This window comes from Botrytis porri (assembly GCF_014898465.1).
Source record: "Botrytis porri strain MUCL 3234 chromosome Unknown BPOR_002, whole genome shotgun sequence".
NCBI classification, from domain to species: domain Eukaryota; kingdom Fungi; phylum Ascomycota; class Leotiomycetes; order Helotiales; family Sclerotiniaceae; genus Botrytis; species Botrytis porri.
The window spans coordinates 479104-495418 of NW_024066076.1; the positions used below are offsets into that span (position 1 = coordinate 479104).

The 16315-nt window shown below is 42.8% G+C and overlaps 7 protein-coding genes across 7 annotated transcripts; 3 read left to right on the top strand and 4 right to left on the bottom strand.

Annotated features, from left to right (window-relative positions):
- Nucleotides 1-1250: 1250 nt before the first annotated feature.
- On the bottom strand, nt 1251-2502 carry EAF01_001233 (uncharacterized protein; the record flags this gene model as incomplete). The annotated part of the gene is made up of 5 exons (XM_038909483.1): nt 1251-1522; nt 1579-1695; nt 1749-1766; nt 1823-2030; nt 2269-2502. The coding sequence occupies 5 exons, from the start codon at nt 2500-2502 to the stop codon at nt 1251-1253; spliced, it is 849 nt and encodes a 282-aa protein (XP_038774295.1).
- A 4005-nt stretch (nt 2503-6507) lies between these two features.
- On the top strand, nt 6508-9621 carry EAF01_001234 (uncharacterized protein; the record flags this gene model as incomplete). Its single annotated transcript, XM_038909484.1, has 1 exon — nt 6508-9621. The coding sequence occupies one exon, from the start codon at nt 6508-6510 to the stop codon at nt 9619-9621; it is 3114 nt and encodes a 1037-aa protein (XP_038774296.1).
- Nucleotides 9622-9928: 307 nt separating this feature from the next.
- EAF01_001235 (uncharacterized protein) lies at nt 9929-10402 on the bottom strand (the record flags this gene model as incomplete). Its single annotated transcript, XM_038909485.1, has 2 exons — nt 9929-9979; nt 10037-10402. 2 exons carry the CDS (start codon nt 10400-10402, stop codon nt 9929-9931), a joined length of 417 nt encoding a protein of 138 aa, XP_038774297.1.
- A 239-nt stretch (nt 10403-10641) lies between these two features.
- On the top strand, nt 10642-12051 carry EAF01_001236 (uncharacterized protein; the record flags this gene model as incomplete). The annotated part of the gene is made up of 2 exons (XM_038909486.1): nt 10642-11085; nt 11137-12051. The coding sequence occupies 2 exons, from the start codon at nt 10642-10644 to the stop codon at nt 12049-12051; spliced, it is 1359 nt and encodes a 452-aa protein (XP_038774298.1).
- Nucleotides 12052-12605: 554 nt separating this feature from the next.
- On the top strand, nt 12606-13817 carry EAF01_001237 (uncharacterized protein; the record flags this gene model as incomplete). The annotated part of the gene is made up of 2 exons (XM_038909487.1): nt 12606-12660; nt 13183-13817. The coding sequence occupies 2 exons, from the start codon at nt 12606-12608 to the stop codon at nt 13815-13817; spliced, it is 690 nt and encodes a 229-aa protein (XP_038774299.1).
- Nucleotides 13818-14796: 979 nt separating this feature from the next.
- EAF01_001238 (uncharacterized protein) lies at nt 14797-15141 on the bottom strand (the record flags this gene model as incomplete). The annotated part of the gene is made up of 2 exons (XM_038909488.1): nt 14797-15069; nt 15103-15141. The coding sequence occupies 2 exons, from the start codon at nt 15139-15141 to the stop codon at nt 14797-14799; spliced, it is 312 nt and encodes a 103-aa protein (XP_038774300.1).
- A 56-nt stretch (nt 15142-15197) lies between these two features.
- EAF01_001239 (uncharacterized protein) lies at nt 15198-16164 on the bottom strand (the record flags this gene model as incomplete). The annotated part of the gene is made up of 3 exons (XM_038909489.1): nt 15198-15412; nt 15656-15819; nt 16130-16164. 3 exons carry the CDS (start codon nt 16162-16164, stop codon nt 15198-15200), a joined length of 414 nt encoding a protein of 137 aa, XP_038774301.1.
- Between the last annotated feature and the right edge of the window lie 151 nt (nt 16165-16315).

The window sequence follows — 16315 nt, forward strand, 5'->3', positions numbered from 1 at the left end:
ACCCCCCGTTCCTGATTCAAACATATTCACCCTCAGTCTATCTAGCACATCAGCTTAAGTCTCATATACTCCCTCAAACCCAGAGGCGAATGCTCCTCCACATTTTCGTCCCTCGCCTAATTCAAACTATCATTATAATCATCAGTCTCCTAGACCACACAGAATAATACATACTACTAATCCAGCTGCGCAAAGCATACTAAGACTTTCCAGTGCATCGCCCTTCCCTCTACCATACCCATATGATATATCTTCAAGATCTCACATATAACATTACATCTCATATCTCATCTCAACTCAACTCACCGCACCGCAACAAACTCCAAACAAATCCACACTAAAACCTATAAACTACAGAGACTTATATAACACCACCACCCTTTTCTCTTTCTATTTATTTTTCTTCCTCCTTCCTCCCCCTATCCTCTTTTCTCTTCCTATAAAAACAATATCCTCCATCAAAAACTAGCTATATAACTGTATAAACCCCACCCCCCCTGTAAGCAAAAGCAAGCGATTGAGAATACTAACTTGATTCATGATGATGATTAATTCAAAGAAGCTTAACGCTGATTAGCCCTACGAGTTATTAGGGCGAGGGGAAGAGAGAAAGAGGAGCAGCCCACCGTATCATATCATATAAACAGACAGATAGATAATATACTCAAGAAACTCATCACAGATGAGAACTATTACTATCTAACTTCCAACTCAATCTCTTTCTTGTATGGCAATTCGACATATCGTCAAACATTAGATACTACATACCCACAAACCACCTCACTATCTCAAAGCACAATGAAATATTGGAAATAAGTTGAACTAAATGTGGAGACTCAAGAGCGCGATATGTAGTAGAAACGAGGATGGATCTTGTATAGAAGTGAGTGGGTGTATGAGGAGAGAGAGAGGAATATAGTGACAGACAAGCAGGGCTAGAGGAGAAAGGTACAAGGGAATATTGAGGTTGGAGATGAAATGAAGCATGATGATAAATTTGTAGTGAACTATGTATTGTATAATCTGAGCACGCAACTTCACATGTATGGTATAACATGATTGGTTTCAGTGAGACTTGCACCATTTCCCCTCGATTTTTTAAATCTGTATTTGAAGTATTATTATTCGTATTAATTATTGTGCAATTGTGAATATCCATTATTAATCACCCATCTCAAAAAGATTTTAGTATCCCTAAAATACATAACCTATAGACGACAAAATCACACTTTCATCGTGTCTCGAGACTTCTACTCCTTAATCACATCCCCATTCTTATCCATTTCACCTACCAGGAATCTCCACTCATCACTACTTACTTTGCTTACACTCAATCGTGCCAGCTTCAACATTTGCATATTATTCAATGCATTTCCCTTTTCTTCAAACCAGGCTTTGATTTCCTTGAGCGTGATAGGTGTTTTGAGTTTCTGGCGAAATTCGACGTGTACGACACTCCACTTGGGATCATCCGGTGATGACTTAGGATCGTAGTACGGAGCCTTAGGATCATGCGCTGAGACTATTCTCCCCGTAAGTATTATAATTGAAAGTATATGATCGATGGGGATTTATTACGATCCGGAGAATGTTCTTCAACGATCTCCATGATTCCAACAATTGCAGGAACTTTGCATGATGAATGATAAAAGAAAGCTAAATCTCCCTTTTTCATCGCACGAAGATTGTTGCGTGCTAATTTATGTGTAAGTGATGGTATTGTAAAACAGAATTGCAAAGCGACACACCTGGATATGCTCGTATTCCTTTTAAAACGTTAGTATTAATGTTGACGTGTAATAGATGCGTAAGGAATACTTACCATCCCAAGGCTCTGGTTCAGTTTTGGCTGCCAAATCATCGATGGAGAATTTAATATCATGACCTTTTTCGATACGTGTTTCAGGTTCAGCTTTCATTAGCCAATATTGACGAGTTGATGAGGATTCGGCCGAGGGAATTTCTGTTGCAGGAGATTTGGTGCCATTTGGTAGAGATGGTTTGGTAGATTTTGTGGATTTGGTAGAACTCTAAAAATGGACCAGAAATTAAACTCGAAAGCGCAGAGATAGAAAAGGGAAGTGTCAAAATGATTCAAGAATATGTGAGATCAAATCACTACCAGTGAGAGGGATTTGTGAAGAGCACGTGCTTGTCCAAAAAGGTCCTCGTGAATCAAAATACGAAGCAGACAATGCTAGGTCGATATAGAATTCATGGAAGACTAGAGCAGGAGAATATTGAAAATAAGGGAAATAATCAACCTACAGCAGTCGTTTTTGGTGCAGTAACTTCTCCATTAGCATTTGCTCCTTTTTGAGAATCTCTGTTTGCCGTTTCTTTTTTGATCTCCTTCTTGGTATTCGGTGCCGAGGAATGCAAAGTTGATGAAGTTGTAGCCTCTTCCTTCAAGCTCTCAGCATTGCTTGCTTTTTGTCGACTTGATCTCCGAGGTTCTATGTGAACTTCATCTCCGATATCTTTGACCTTTCTCTTGACCATCTTGTCCTATACCTAGGTATATACCGTTTGTACCGTGTGTTGTGTTTTATTAATGGTAAACACAATGGATATTTGAAACCTTGTATGTTTATGCAAAGGATAAGAGATAGGTGAATTCCCCTAGCACGAAGTAGATAAGCTGATGGATGATTTGATGGGTCCATGAACATAAATATCACCAAAGCTTTCCAAACTCCAACGCCTCCAATGCCTCCATATATTTATTTGGATGGAGCAAACAAGGATTAAAACCTTCTCGGCGTTTCCCAAACTTCGTTAAGCGAAAGAAATGACGACCAAGAAGCCTCGTGCCTGCCGAAGCTAAAATCAAAAGCTAATCCATTTTCATGTTGCGCCCCAGTTACACCATCTGCACTCCTCCCTTTTAATACCACCTACGAAAGTGTCTAAAGTGTCGATAAATACTAGGCAAGCAATGTTACGAGGTATCTAGCAGGCGCTTATTCAAATCATGAGAAGGGGAATGTTTAGACACATGAGAATGAGATTTGACTCAATATAATGTTCACCTCGTAGATTATATAAGAGACATCTTTTCCTTTTCCATGGTGCCACTAGACGTTGCATTTTCGTTCCTCACCTGGACATTTATTCATGTGTGATTTAACGGGCATTTATCCATCCATCCGTACTGTTCTGGGCTGTTGAAGGCATCGGACCCTGTCTTATTATGCATGCTTGACAGACCATTGAGGCGCTCTTCTCAAATAAACCCTAGCAACATGAACGCCATTCTGTCAAAAGCATCTATCCTTCCACCAAACTTTCGTGCTTCCACCCAGCAACCTTCAACGAGATATTGATGAGTCTCCACAGTCACCAACGACGGATTCGGATGGCCGGCTCCGAGGAAGACATCTAATGAATATGAAGAAAACACCAGGGAAGTTGCAATTTCACGGCACATTACTTGCAGGATAAATAGTCTCAGATGCAAGAATCATGATACGCAGTAATCACCACAAAACATCATACACGATAGCTTCCCTTCATTTGCCCACGCGTAGCATTTCATGGGTCTCATTAATTTTCAATGGATCAATATGGTTGTGAGGTAGAATAGCGTACCAAGGAGCTATCCGTCAAGGCAATGATAGCAATGCTCTATAAACTTACCAGGCATTCAGATGCCATTAAAAAAGAACCTAGATGCATTGGTCGACCTGAGTACAGTATAGATTTTCCCGTCTAGTCTTCTGGTTCCCTTTCACCTATTCTCATTAGTGGATGTCAATCGAAGCCACAAACATACCACAAACATATCATAAAGAAACACACAGGAATTGTCAAACGAATTCCCCGGGACATAACGAGTCAGGGAAACGAGGTTCCAAGACGATATTGAGGTACCGCACGGAAAAGAAAGATCTAAATATCGTATGCCTAGCTGTCTCCTGGTACAATTACCAATCCCATTTCTCACCCATCTCATCCCAAACCCAAGAGGCATAATCTGTAAGGGTACCATTGGTCTGTGTGTTTGTGTGTGTGAGATGGTTAGTATCTCCAAGATGTGAGGAGAATTGAAATGGGTCTAGAGAAGTAAAAGAAGGAACGAGTACCATACCAGCATGTCCTTCAGAGACGGCATTTGTAACCTATCAATCTGATCTTTTCTGGATCGTCAGGTAAGGCAATGAATTATACGCCAAAAGCTTATATCCCGGTGGGAAACGTGATTTCCAAATTGGCCCTGCACCTTTGAACAATTAAATAAAACTCCATTCCCCCTCTTTTTCTTCTGTTCCTGTTTTTCTCTCTCATTCTACTATTCTCTCCCCAGTATCGATTCTATCTTCTAATCCATCGGTCTTTTCTTCTTCGTTTTCTTTCTTGTTCCGAGTCATTATTGGAGATTGATTCAATTTCTCCGTCTTGTATCCTCCTTCCTCACACTACCACAAACCTTGTCGAGACAAACACAGGGCGGCCTTCCATTTTCCAAATGCAACAAGTGGGAAGAAATGGATCCATAACATCAAATGACTTTGGAAACCTCTCTATATCATGGAATATTGCCCTTCATCTCTGCAACCTTTTCCTCACTTTCTTCATCTTGGAAACGTCAAGGTTTTCCCTTTATGCCACAGAGTTTCTCATGGTACAAATCCGTCAGGTTAAAGCGACCAGGAATTTCACACCGCATGAGGAACAGGCACGACCGGGGAACCAATCAGACTAGTCCAACACACATGCTATCGCTCATTTTTACTATACTTACTCACCCAATTTCATTAACCAAGGAATTTTTAGGACATTGGGGAGGTATTGACAATAACAAGGATAACCTAGGTCTTGATGAAGGATCATTCTATGCGATTTTGATGTGATTCGAATTCCAATGCGAATTCATTGCAGATGACCAAATGATCTTTTCGGATGGAAGGGTTACAAATTGAGTTGAGCCAAGGATATCAAGATATGATTGGCTTAACAATCGTTAGCCTTTTTCTCTTTTTCTCTCCTAAAAAAAATGGAGCGACGAACGAGGAAAGGAAAGGAAAGGAAAACGAAACGAAACGAAACGATTTCATACAGCCTCCATCCATCAGCAAGAAACAGGTGAACGCCGCGACATTCATCCGACAATCTCCTTATTACTCAACAACGCAACCCTTCCCCGGAAGGCTTCTTATTAGTTCAAATCTTCCTTTTAGAGTATCATTTCAAGCTGCCTAGGCATTGCAATTATCTTTGGGTTGCTTACTCGGTCCACCAGTTGATTCAACCAACGTGTTACAGCAAGCATTCTCACATTGATTCTTATTTTTACATTTTGACGATACAGCATTATTTCGCCAACCATCGGATCCAACCCCCCATTCTCTGCCCGAAGCCATTCTAATTCGACCTTATTTTTGGAGCCGTGTATTCTGACGGGTATGTTCCGATGTTTTCAATTATCTTTTGATCTTCCCATGTATCTTATCCGTACAAATCCGGAGAAGTCGTGCGGGTTGTCTTCTTACCGCCTCGTCGCTGCCTTACCTTTTCTCACCTTACTTTACCGGACTACCGCACATTCGCAACTCTCCCTCAATCTTACCACGACCGTACCTTTTATTATTATCACTCAAGCTACCTCCACCCACCTCCACCTCCAACCAACACAAACGTGACCTTGAATCCTTACACCCATAATTGGTCACGCTTTCACTCTCCTCCAATGCTATGCTGCAATCATTTACTTTGGAACACAACACCAATCTATTCATTGCATCATTCATCAAGCATCAATCAAATCAACACAAGTACAGATTCATACTCATACTCACATTCATCTTCTACCCGCGCACCCACCAATTCGACCATTCTGGATCTTCCAATTACCATGGATAATTGACTGACACAACATATTTTGTTCTAGAAAATAACAAATTCTTCTTTTTCCATTATAATTCCATTACAATAAGCCACCTATTGTCATTATCTCGTCATTGGTTGGTACGTTAATTATTTCTGAAATGCTGGAAAGTCTTTTTCCCCTTTGATCTTCATTCAATTGACGCTCCGTTCCGTTGTTCTGATTGAATGAACGAAGCGTGGTTATTTTGGGGCGTTACTTTTTTAGTCACTAATCCTAATCTTACGTTAGCGTACAATTCAGGTGAAGAGAGACTCCGAGACTGTCAAAACAATTTGGGACCTCAACAGCGCGCGTCGATAGGTAAGACCTTACCTTTCATTCCTCTCATTCCTATCCTTATGTTAGAAAGATGTCACGAGACATATTGTAGTTATTGATGCGCATGTTGATTGAATATCGTGGATGCTGCTGATAATAAAGTTGATGAAGCAACTGTTTCCCCCTTTGCTTCATTTGACCCATCAGCGCGTCGCGACTTCATCGCGCTAGATTCTATCTTTTATTTCTGCATCTGCACCTTTATCCTACTGGTTTTCAATGGATTCAAACTTAACTTTGATGATAACTAACACTTGTGCGCATCTGCAGATGGGTTGCCACTACTATCATCCACAGACATGAGCTCCTGGATGAACGACGCTGCCGTCCAAAATCACAATGGCGCAGGCTTCAATCATATGAACGAATCGAATACCGGAGGAAACATGATGGACCCATCGGGTTTTATGCCCATTTCATCATCCTTTGATCCCAATCAATTCCAGAATCAACAATTACAACAAAGAATGCAAAATGGTGGATTGCGCAATGGGTCGCCAGCCTTCAACAACCCCGTGTATCAAACCAATCCTGTTATTCCATCAAAGAGACCAAGGCCAAGGGAAGACAGTCTAGGTACATCACCCAGGCAAGCTTCTGGCATGCTACCTGGATCTCGCTCACAAACTCCACAACAAGCTGCCTATCCCAATTTTTCACCTAATAATGTCCCACCACAACATGCGCCTCAACAGACACCATATTCGCATCTGCAAAATGGATCGAGTAATGCTAGTCCGTCTCCCATCATGGCCAATCAGCTACGTCCTGGAGGGTTGCCACAACGAGTCTCTACAGCTTCTCCTCATCCATTCTCGCCTTCACAATCCGATCATGGAAGCCGAGTCGAGACACCACAAAGTAGTACATTTGCCCAGAACACTCCCTATGCACCCGCCTATGGCCAAAATTTTACTCCCCCACCAGGACGAACTTCGGCACCACCGCAAAGTGTTATGTCGACGCCACAGATGCCTCCTACGATGTCACAACCCCAAATGTATAATCAACAGGCTCAACCACCGAATCACCAACCGCAGCAAAAGAACACTTCTTTGGACCAAACCAGGCAGATGTACCAGATTCGATTGCAACAATCACTTCAACAGCAGCAACAGCAGCAGCATCAACAACAGAGCAATCTACATGCCGCGCAACGACAGAACATGTCGCCCGGTGTGAATCCAATGTCTCAAGGGCAGATGATGCAAGCACCCAACGGCCAATTTGCTGGCATGCGACCTCAGCAAGCTTCGTTGGCCCAAAATCAAAACCAGAACAATTTTCTCAAGAGCTTGGCTGCTTTTATGCAGTCAAAGGGTCTGCCTTTAGAGACGAATCCATTTGTAGGTGACAGACATATCAATGTTTATGTTTTGTACGCGGCAGTTACCAAGTATGGAGGATACAGGAATGTGACGGCCCAAAATGCATGGGGACAAATTGCGCAAGCTATTCAGATACATCCTTTGAGATATCAAAACGTGCCTCCGCAACTCAAGGCTCTATATGAGAGAAATCTTCTTGCGTTTGAGGAGGCTTTTCAATCCAATATGCAAAGGCAGAGAGCAGCCGCAATGAAGCAGGGAGGTGCCATCGGTGTCCCCCAAATGTCGCCCACTAAACAAATGCCTCAATCAAACTCTATGCAAGCATCGCATTACATGCAACAGCAGATCGCCCAACAGCAACATCTCCAGCAGCAACAAACTACCCCCATGAAGCAAATGACACCTTTACATCATCCTCAACAACCTGTCATGAATGGTTTCTCAACTCCACAAGCCCCGCCTGTACATCCTTTAGGATCTCAAAGCCATGCTCGAAACAGTCTCTCGAGGAGTGTCGAGGCCACCCCGCCGCAGAATACCGGTATATATCCAATACCGTCTCCAGCCTCAATACCCAAGTCTGGCAGTATATCATTGGCATCGCCTCATCCTAACATGGTGCCGGCAGTAGATGAGCAAAATCAAGATGAACTAATGAACGTAGTCCTTCCTGAGAAACTGAAGGTCTTTTCACGGATTCCCGATGAAAATGGGGGCTCTCTCGACCTCGAGGTTCTCCGTGGCGAGGGGACTTCCTTGTTGAAATTAAAGCCAGATTTTCCACCATTGACTGAAATCGGCACCATCGACGTTCATGCCTTAACCATGAGCCTTCAATCCGGACTACATGCCGAAGTCCGTCTGGCTTTAGATACTCTGGCCCTGGTGTCCTCGGAACAACGGCTACCAATTGAGTTGATGAAATGTGATGATTTGGTCGAGACACTGGTTGATTGTGCCGAGGATCAGGTTGAATTGTTAGCCGAAAATGCGGCAGAGGTATCAGATATGATGCTCATAAATTCATACGAAGATGTCGTCCGCGCCTGTCAGGCTGAGAAGCATGCCGTACAAGATATCCCACCTTTTGGGTCGGAGGAATATCAGGTCGACCGAGCAGTCGAGAAGCTGATCTGCATAACCAGTATTTTGCGGAACCTTTCATTTCACGAACCAAATCTTTTGTTCCTTGCAGAAGAGTTTGTTATTAAATTCTTCTGCGTGGTAATACGGTATCTGGGAACTCGAAATATGCTACTTAGGACCAACCAGAACACGCTCGAGTTTATGAAAGACGGTGTTATTTTACTATCAAACATAGCACATGAGATTAAGTTACCTGGTCGCGAGCAAGCATTGTGTTTATTGCATTTCCTACTAGCATTCGCGCCCTGCCCGTCCCCAAACGTAATGGGATCCGATAAAATCACGTTTTCGCAGTACGACCCAAGAATTCATTATTACATCTATCCTGCTGTTGATAGTCTTGCTAAGCTTCTTGCGCGGGATGAACCAAACCGAACCCATTACAAAACGATCTTTGCCTCTGACGTGTCTTCGTCTCCACCCTTTGACCTTCTGACAAGAACATTCGCTCTGTCCATCTCGGTGATACCTGATCAGCAAAAAGACCCCAAACGGGGAACCTTCCTACCTCTGGTTGAAGCACGAAAGCCAATGTTGATGCAAGGCATACTCGCTGCAGAACTTCTTGCACATCTTGCACCAGGATACGACAGTGGCATTGCAAAAGCTTGGTTAACTTCAGAGGATGGGTTTGCGAAGAACCTTTCACACCTTGTATTAACATTATGTCATGAAGCTCCACAAGGTCCATCGCATGGCAGAGTTTCTGCCGTACCTAAAACGGCAGAGGAAGAGGCAATGTTACAAATAGTCCTTGGTGGAATTGGAATATTACGCCGACTGGCCGAAAAGTCACGAGACCCCGAAGACCCGACCTCTATGATACCCATACCTGGAATGCCAACGACGGAACGAATAATAAAACTACATGAACGCAAACAGCCTAGGCTGAAAGAGGCATTGCGACAATTGTGCACTTTTACAAGTCTTGGCTAAATAGTGGTTGGGTTTTCATCAATGTATTAAGGTTCATAGACGCATGAATTAATAGCGTATGGAGTCGGCGTTTGTAATTTGATATATCTGCCTGCTAAGCGTGGCATTTGCTTGATGTCTGTGATTCTTGTGGTATGGTTGGTATTGGTTTGTGTACAAGAGGTGATGGGTTCTCTTGAAAAGTAAGAGTGTATTGTACATATAGGCATTGAGTGTGTAGAATGATAATCAAAGCAAATTATTGCTTTGAAAACAACTAAACCCGTATAAATTCTTTCTCGTCCATAGATGTGTTGCAAGTATCCCATTAAAAATGTCGCTCCTTGAGAAACTCCTTTACTTCCGGTTTGCACCACCCCTGTGATATGGTCAGTAAACTGATGGGTCAAACCTCTATAAAGACTACACAACATACCTTGATTGTGATATGCTTCGCCAATTGATTGACCCGGATCTCCTTGTTGGAGAATGCCTCTTCTAATTGCTCCTTCAACTTCATGATATCTCCTTCAATCTTTCGAATTTTTGTCTGCTTCAAGTTACCACCTGCTTTGGTGAGTGCATATACTGGCAGTTGTTTGGATGGCGTTCGAGATACATAGTACGGTTGATTCGGGGCTGTCGCAGGTGCAGTTTGTGAGGAGATAGGTGTTGAGGTTGAAATTGCTTCCTTTGTTGGGCTTGAGGAAGCGGGGTTCGTAGATAGTCTAGCAACACCAAGAAAATATCGTAAAGTGGTTGGTCTAGGCAAAGCCATAGGTCTGAGGAATTGTAGTGACATCGTAAAGGATATGAGGTTGTGAAGAGATTGATTTTTGATCAATTATCTTCCCCAAACTTCATTCGAGCGTCGCGAACTTCTCCAAGACAAAAAAGACGCTAATAATTTAAGCTACCCTCCGCTAGCGCGAAATTTTGTAGGCGGGCGCACACAATCATCAAATTCCGACATCTTTATCCTGCGAGAGCGTGAACCCCACCACTATTTCCAACCCACGACAGCACAATAGGATCGCAATCATGGCGGACAATACTCCCACGAATGCGAATGACCTTCTTAATGATGCTGCTCAAGCAGCGGCCAAGAGCCCCGAGGAAATCGCCAAAGAGAACGATCTCCTTCCTAAACTCATCACCCATCTCGACAGACATTTAATCTTCCCTTTGCTACAGTTTGTCGGTGACCAAGATGACGAGCCATCGACAGAAATCACAAAGGCAAAATTCGAATTGTTGAAGAAGACCAACATGACAGATTATGTTGCCAGTCTCCACTGCGAAATCGAGGGTGTGGATGAAGCACCAAAGGAATACGCGAATAAGAGACAAGAAATTCTTCAAAGATTAGAAATTTTCGGACAAGAGAGCGAGAAAATCACAGATTTGTTAGGCAGAGAGGATGTTGTTACTGGGCTGAGAAGCGACAAGGTTGCTAACTTGGAGTTCTTGAAGAAAGAGCATGATGTACGTATGGGAATTTTGTGTCACTGAAAATTCAACCTAACAAAGAGACAGGTCACAATTGAGATGGTTAATGTCTTATACGACTTCGGTAACTTCCAATACAGCTGTGGAAACTACGGAGCGGCTGCCGAACTCCTTTACCAATTCAGAGTCCTCTCCACCGACGATGACAAAGTCACTGCAGCAACATGGGGTAAATTGGCTTGTGAGATCTTGACTGGAAATTGGGAGTCCGCTATGGAGGAAGTCCAAAAAGTGAAGGAATCGATCGAGACCAAGCTCTTCAACAAACCTCTCGCACAACTTCATCACCGCACTTGGCTCATCCACTGGGCTTTGTTCCCATTCTTCAACCACGAACCCGCTCGTGATGTTATCTGCGACCTCTTCTTCTCCCCAGCATTCATCAACACCATTCAAACCGCCTGCCCATGGATTCTTAGATATTTGACTGCTGCAGTCATTACCAACCGTAACCGTACACGCAACACTGGTCAATATCAGAAACAACTCAAAGATATTATTCGTATTGTTAAGCAAGAGAACTACGAATACTCAGACCCCGTTACCGATTTCATCAAGGCTTTATACCTCGACTTCGATTTTGAGGAAGCACAAAAGAAACTTTCCGAAGCTGAGGAAGTTCTCCGTTCCGATTTCTTCCTCGTCGCCGCCTCTGAAAACTTTGTTGAGGCTGCAAGACATTTGATCAGTGAAAGCTACTGCAAGATTCATCAAAGAATTGATATCAAGGATTTGAGTGCAAGATTGGGTTTGAACCAAGATGATGGTGAAAAATGGATTGTCAATCTCATCAGAGATACCAGAGTTGACGCCAAGATTGATTACAAGGAAGGAACAGTTGTCATGAACCACCCACCAAGCAGTGTATACCAACAAGTAATTGAGAGGACGAAGGGAGGATTCTTCAGAACACAAGTTCTGAGCGCAGCTGTTGCAAAGTAAAGCGAATCTACACTTTAGGGGGTTGGAGAGAGGTTGGGAGCGTGGAAGCTGTTATCTAGGTCTCTCGTAATGGGTAGATGGGATCACGCATACTGAACGATATGTATATGGTCGGTCTGTTACGATCTGGTCTGGTCTGCATGGCTTTAAGCTGGCTGGCGTTTGGATTGGGGAAAATAAATAGCAAAAATGGAATGAGAACGAAATGATATAGTAGATTTCTGTCTTAGCTGTGCCCTGTTGACCCTCGAAATGTATGGGGATGATGAACGCAAGACATGATGGAAATAGAAGCATTGGGGGTTGAACAGATGTATTGAAAGCAAATGATTATATGAATTCGTTGTTTGCACGAATATATCACACATCTGGAACTATGTTTTGCTTAACGAAGTGTCTACTGAAGTGAACTGCCTCCTTTATATTTCCGTCTCTCTTTTGCACATTGTATTTGCATACTTTCCTGCTTCGGCAACTGGATAGGTCAAACGAATGGAACATTCAGTTATCGAGGTAGTCCTCATATTTCTGTTTCATTCTGAGTATTAGTAGACATGCAACAATTTTTCTGTTTGGACAGTCTGCTTTTGAATTCAGGGGGGTGGGCTGGTGGATAGATACTAGGTAGGCAACGCCCTCCTTTCTTGTTTGATCATGTAGGTGGCAGTTTGTGTGGTTGCTGCTACTAGCAAGATACACAATGCATGCTAGATTCTAGATGCTGAACCGAAATAGAACAAAGCAGTGCAGAGGAATTCGATTCTTTCAATCATTTTAGGGGTTCGTTGTTCTGCTCAACAAAGATACCTGTCTTTTTCATTCATCGCAATCCAATTGTTAAGTTTTCGTTATCTTTTGACAAAGTGGAGTTTGAGTACAATGAAATTAATAGAACAATAGCCTTCTTCCTTTAAAATGTATCTTGTGTCCCGAGTGGTTTTCTTCCTTTCCATTTTCTGAAGACCTTCTAAGTTATACATCTTATCTCCTATTTGCCTTTACGTTTATATTCACAGTCTATCACATATTATCTACACTAAACAATTCTCAAAACACACACATCAACATCAACATCAACAACCATCACACCCACAATCTTCACCGAATCCCATTCTGACATCTTTCCTTTAGTGCACACTCCATCGTTTACCGTTTCGCCCGAAGATGCGTTTGCTGTCCGGGGGAGCGGGGTTGGGTCGCCGGTTTCGCCTTTGAGTCCTGAGGTTTTACAATCTCAATCTCAAGAGCAAACTCCGTCTAAATCTGAATCTCGCGAACATATACACTACACCCTCGAAATCGCACCCGCGACTCCCGCCTCGGAACTCGAACCCCGCGCTGCAGCTATGTATACGCATTGGTATTTTGATCATCGGGCGGCGAATCACTATGTTGAGAAACATGTGAGTATGAGTGATGCGTCTGCGTTTACGATGATGAGTGGGGGGTTGGAGAGGAGGAGGAGGGGGGTGAAGAAAAGTGTTAGGAGGGTGAAGACGTGGATTCGGGAGAAGGCGGAGAAGAAGGAGAGGGAGAGGATGAAGAGGAGAAGGGAGAAGAAAGGGGAGTTGGTGGTCAAGGAGAGGGTTTTGGGGAGTGAGGAGGAGGGGGGTGAGGGGAAGGGGTTGAGAGGGAGGTTGGGAGCGGTGGTGAAGAGGGGGAAGGATGGTTTGAGAAAGTTAGTGTCCAGGGGGAAGAAGGAGAAGGAAGAGAAGGAGGAGTGGAGAGTTTTGAATAGGATTACGGGGTTTCAGACGATTGAGTAAGTAGACTGGTGAGTACTCTAGGTATGTGTTTGATTTTTCTTTCGTTGTTTCTTTCCTTCCTCTCTCTTTTTCGATTTTCTTCCTGCGTATTCGCGAGGTGTTAACTTGTTTGCTTTGAAGGTAAGTCATATATCATATATAATACACTATACGCATAAATGAGAATTTGTTTCTACTCCTTATTTGTGAACCATTGATGTGCTGTGTGATGAGTAAGATGTTACTTTGATTTTTGTCAGGAGTAAGTATTAATGAAATTATTTAACCTATATAGTACAAACCCTATTGATAAACAAGTGTATGTTCCAAAATAATGATATAACAACGAAGCGAGTGTTAACATTAGGAGGCTAATCCAGCTAAAAGAAATAGACGATCTGATCAGTAACATTCAATAACTAGGCCATCAATGCTCTCACAAATAATCCTTTTCTTCCATTATAAAACATAATAATCATTCATCACCAATCCATACCGAACTAATAGTCAAAATGGAAAGCCCAAAATCACAAGCATACTATTTGTCGCTCTTCAAAATACACCAACTTTACACATTCCCCTACCAAAAAGCAAAAGAAAAACATACAACAGTGGGGATTCGCTGGTGGTCACCCACCCAACTACTAATCCACCGATCTGAAGCTTGTGTATGGCAGAGCGGACGGGATGCCCAATTCTCTTCAGTCTATGGTCGTATGTGACAGAATGCCACAGAGTTGGGTATATATTGGAAGTGAATTTTCTTGGTCATTTAAGCGAGGGGTTGCACAAACGAGATTAGGTTTGGTTGGATTTTACCCTCAGTGTGGCTGCTGAACTTGAAATGTCTACTTTTGTTATGAGCTATGTTGTAAGGTATGTGTATAATATTGTTATTCAGATAAACCCAATTGTTTCTTTGTGGAGGGATAGTAAATAGTGAATGTCGTGAGAAAGAAAAAGAATTAGGAAACAATACCGCGGGTGGACTAGCCAATGCTCACTCCCATCGCGAAGGATATAGATTCCTCATCAATCTCCTTTGACTCTCATCCATATGATGAGATGTCTGTGCAAACTTAAAAAGTTTATTGGTTAACCAAGCTTGGTGGAGCACTAGCGGATTTGCTTTTTCCAGAAGTCTTTTAAAAATCTCCAACAGATTGCAGGTTTCCTCGAAATTCTGGCAATTCATGAACCCATAATCCACTTCCATTGTTGCATTTGGTGGAAACTCAGCGCGATTGTAAATGGCTACGAACTGTTTCAAAGACTAGATTGAAGGTTGTGGTCTAGAGGGGGACACTGACAGAAACCGTTCTAGGAACTTAATTTCTGATCGCATTTTTTCAGACCTTTGGAGTCTATGAGTTTGATTAATGTACTAGACTCATACGCATGCTAGAATTCCGGAGAGATAGCTGTTGGCAGCTCGAGACCATAGAACATGTGTTGAATGTTTCCTCGAAGGTCATCAAGAAGTTTATTCCCGAGTAGTAATCGTCTGTAGAGCACTCCAAGCGCGCGTTCCTCTTGCTCGTCGTTGCAAGTGCAAAAGCCGAAGTCGTACCAGTTCGTCTGGATTGGATTTGGATGCGCCATATGAAGAGCCGTTGCTAGAAGTTAATAGTATTGCATCTTGGCCTCGGGCTCTAATTGACTTGGCTGTTTATGCTGGTCTCTATTCAAATAAACTTGGGCTTGGCTATAAAATGTGGCTAGCATATTCTGGGTTGACTCCTATTGAGTTGATGGTTTCTCCAAAATATGTAAATTTCCCAGAAACCACAGAAAGTACCCTCCTCGGCTGGCTTCGTTGGTCCGAGAAAAGTATTTTTTGATGTTAGCGATAAGGGTACCCTCAACCTGCCACCTGTGAATGTCTTCGACAGGGACATCGCCGAGCCAAAACCCCTTATAAAGGCCCAAAAGCTTAGATCTATCGGCAAGTGACGACAGATGGCTGAAGCCAAAATCCTCAAGCATATCCTCTTCATTAGAAATGGTATCCTCAGATATATTTCTATAAAGATAGTCAGCCGAAGTGAGTGGTCGCTTGGCACACGTGAATATATGCGACCCGTGTATCTTAGTTTCTCATGATTCACTGCAATAGAAATATTTATTACAGGTACTGCACCGTCGCGACGTTACTCTAGAGCAGGTATTGCATTCACCGGATTGACTTGACTTCGCCAATGTGCCGCCCAGCGGATTTCCCCAGGTGGGCTTCAGAAAAGCGGTATTACTCTTTCCTACTCATAATCTGTTCGGGTCTCAGCTCTTGTATAGTAGTTTCACCAGCTGGAAGATTAATTTTTGATCCTTCTTACCTATTGAACAGCCCAGCAAGTCTTTCTTGCTCCATTTGTTTTTTCTTTGCTCTGTTACCAGGTGCTTACCAGACCTTTCAGCCCTGCGGTCACTGAATATGTTACTTCCACCAACAACAGACGTTTTTTCTAGTCGTATTGCTTTGTCGAAGTCCGACTTCAATTCTTTCTCAATATCCTTTTGCA